Source organism: Temnothorax curvispinosus, unplaced genomic scaffold (assembly GCF_003070985.1).
Source record: "Temnothorax curvispinosus isolate PA1 unplaced genomic scaffold, ASM307098v1 QBEX01014982.1, whole genome shotgun sequence".
Lineage (NCBI taxonomy): Eukaryota > Metazoa > Arthropoda > Insecta > Hymenoptera > Formicidae > Temnothorax > Temnothorax curvispinosus.
The window spans coordinates 1-1931 of record NW_020224762.1 but is presented as its reverse complement, the minus strand read 5'-3'; the positions used below and the strand labels follow the sequence as shown (position 1 = coordinate 1931).

The following is a 1931-nucleotide window of genomic DNA, read 5'->3' as shown; positions in this document are numbered from 1 at the left end:
TTAATATATAATATATATTCAGTTAAAGAGAAAAATAGCATGAAAAATCACAATGGCAGTAGCTTGAATTATTCGTCAAATCTACACATTACTTAATATTGGCTGATAATTTTCAAGGCTCCAACTCAAGAGACGTAAACACTTTGGTAACACACTAAGAACTAAGACTGCTTAGAGCAGAACAGAGAATGTAAAATACGATAAAACTAACACTACAAACGTTGAATTGAAACATTATTATAATCTCACAGTTTTGTACTGTGTTTTGTACTCTTTGCTAACAAACTAAGATTGTTCATAGAAACATCAAAATAAAAGAAAAAATATATGTATATTGCACAAATGGCACTCAACTGAGGTTTAAATTTTAATGAATAGAATCAATTAAAGTAAAACAAAAGTAACATTTGACATTTATCACAATCAAAAAAATATTTGAGCATTATAAAGTTCTCCAAAAACAAGTAATTAGTAGGAATAGACTAGTGAGTACAGACACTACAGACTAACACAGGGACAGTCTTTCATTACAGGCTATTTTTTAAAGTAACTTTCAGGGATGTTATCATGACAGAAAACAGTCTCTCTCACATGCTGCGAGAGTAGATTTGTTCTTTTCTGCATAACTACATTGCCTCCAACAGAAAAAACTCTCTCACTAGACGTCTCAGTTGCAGCAAGGGCCAAGTAGTGGCGGGCGAGAGGAACGAGAAGTGGAAAGGCTGCTTTGTTCACTCTCCACCAAGCCAGCGGGTCTTCATCCGCCCCAATCGTTGGTATCTGCAGGTAAGCTTCTACCTTAAAAAAGAATATTTGTTTGTTTTATTTCACTGAAAAGAACCATTTGAGTACTAATAAAACAGTATAGAAATACGTACCTTTCTTTTTATGCTGTCCATTTTATCAGGCATTTCCATATTTTTGACCATCACAGTTTTCTTTTGAAAGTGACCCCACTTTGTTTTTTTCTGGCTAGATGCAGATAAGGCTGATATGTTTGCTGCTTCTTGGTTGGTAGTAGTGCATTGAATGATGCCTCTTCTAATATGTTGCCTCCACTTTTCTAGAGCCATGTCTTCCAGCAGTGCAGCGGCTTGTAGATTGTCACTGACAAGAACATTCTTGAACCTGGGGTCAAGCAGCATGGCAATTTGGTACAACTTTGACTCAAAGTACTGTATGTCTGGAAATCTTAATTTTATATTTGCCAGCAAAATTTTAGCAAACATGATCCCAGTGCCCTTCTTGGATTTCTTGATGAAGTCTTCCAATGTTGACTTTATTTCAAACAACACAGGTAGCACCATGGAGAGTGTTGGTTTCTTGCAGCTTCCCATTTCAGCTGTAAAGTTGGCTACTGGTCGCAGCACTTCAACGTATCCTTCTGCCAGCTTCCATTCCTGGGCTGTTAGGCTGTTGACACCTGCTTTACACTGCTCACTAGTGATAGCTGCCTTCTGCTCGACAAACCTTTCAAGCATGAGGAACTCACTATCCCACCTTGTACTAACCATCTGGATTAGGTCATGCAATGGCAGCTTGTGTTTTTCCTGGAAAAACTGGAGTGATTCTCTTGAAGTTTTACTCCTGTTGTATCGTGCTACCATGCTGGATACCTTTTCAATAACAGCGTTTAAATCGATTTTCTTCCGTGTGTCACTAATAGCAAGCTGAAGAGTATGATTATAACAAAGCACATGCTGCCATGACCTCTTATTTTTTAGAATGTCTGGCAAGCTGGCATCACTCATGGTCTTCTCAGAAGGCTCACTCAGTGCTTTTACCATGTTAGTTCCATTATCGGACACTATGTACTTTTCAATTTCATCATCGCCTAAGTTCAATTCAGTTATTGCATCAGCAACCTTCTCGCAGACAGCTGCAGCATCATGTTTGCCAGAGAAAGGCTGACAATCCACTGTTATATGTCG

The 1931-nt window shown here is 38.2% G+C and overlaps 1 protein-coding gene across 1 annotated transcript; it reads right to left on the bottom strand.

Moving 5' to 3' along the window:
- Positions 1 to 591: 591 nt before the first annotated feature.
- LOC112465182 (zinc finger BED domain-containing protein 4-like) lies at positions 592 to 1787 on the bottom strand (the record flags this gene model as incomplete). The annotated part of the gene is made up of 2 exons (XM_025032615.1): positions 879 to 1787; positions 592 to 798 (listed from the first exon to the last, which is right to left on the bottom strand). Coding segments are annotated over exons 1-2 (1116 nt in total), but the record flags the coding sequence as incomplete, so codon positions are not given.
- Between the last annotated feature and the right edge of the window lie 144 nt (positions 1788 to 1931).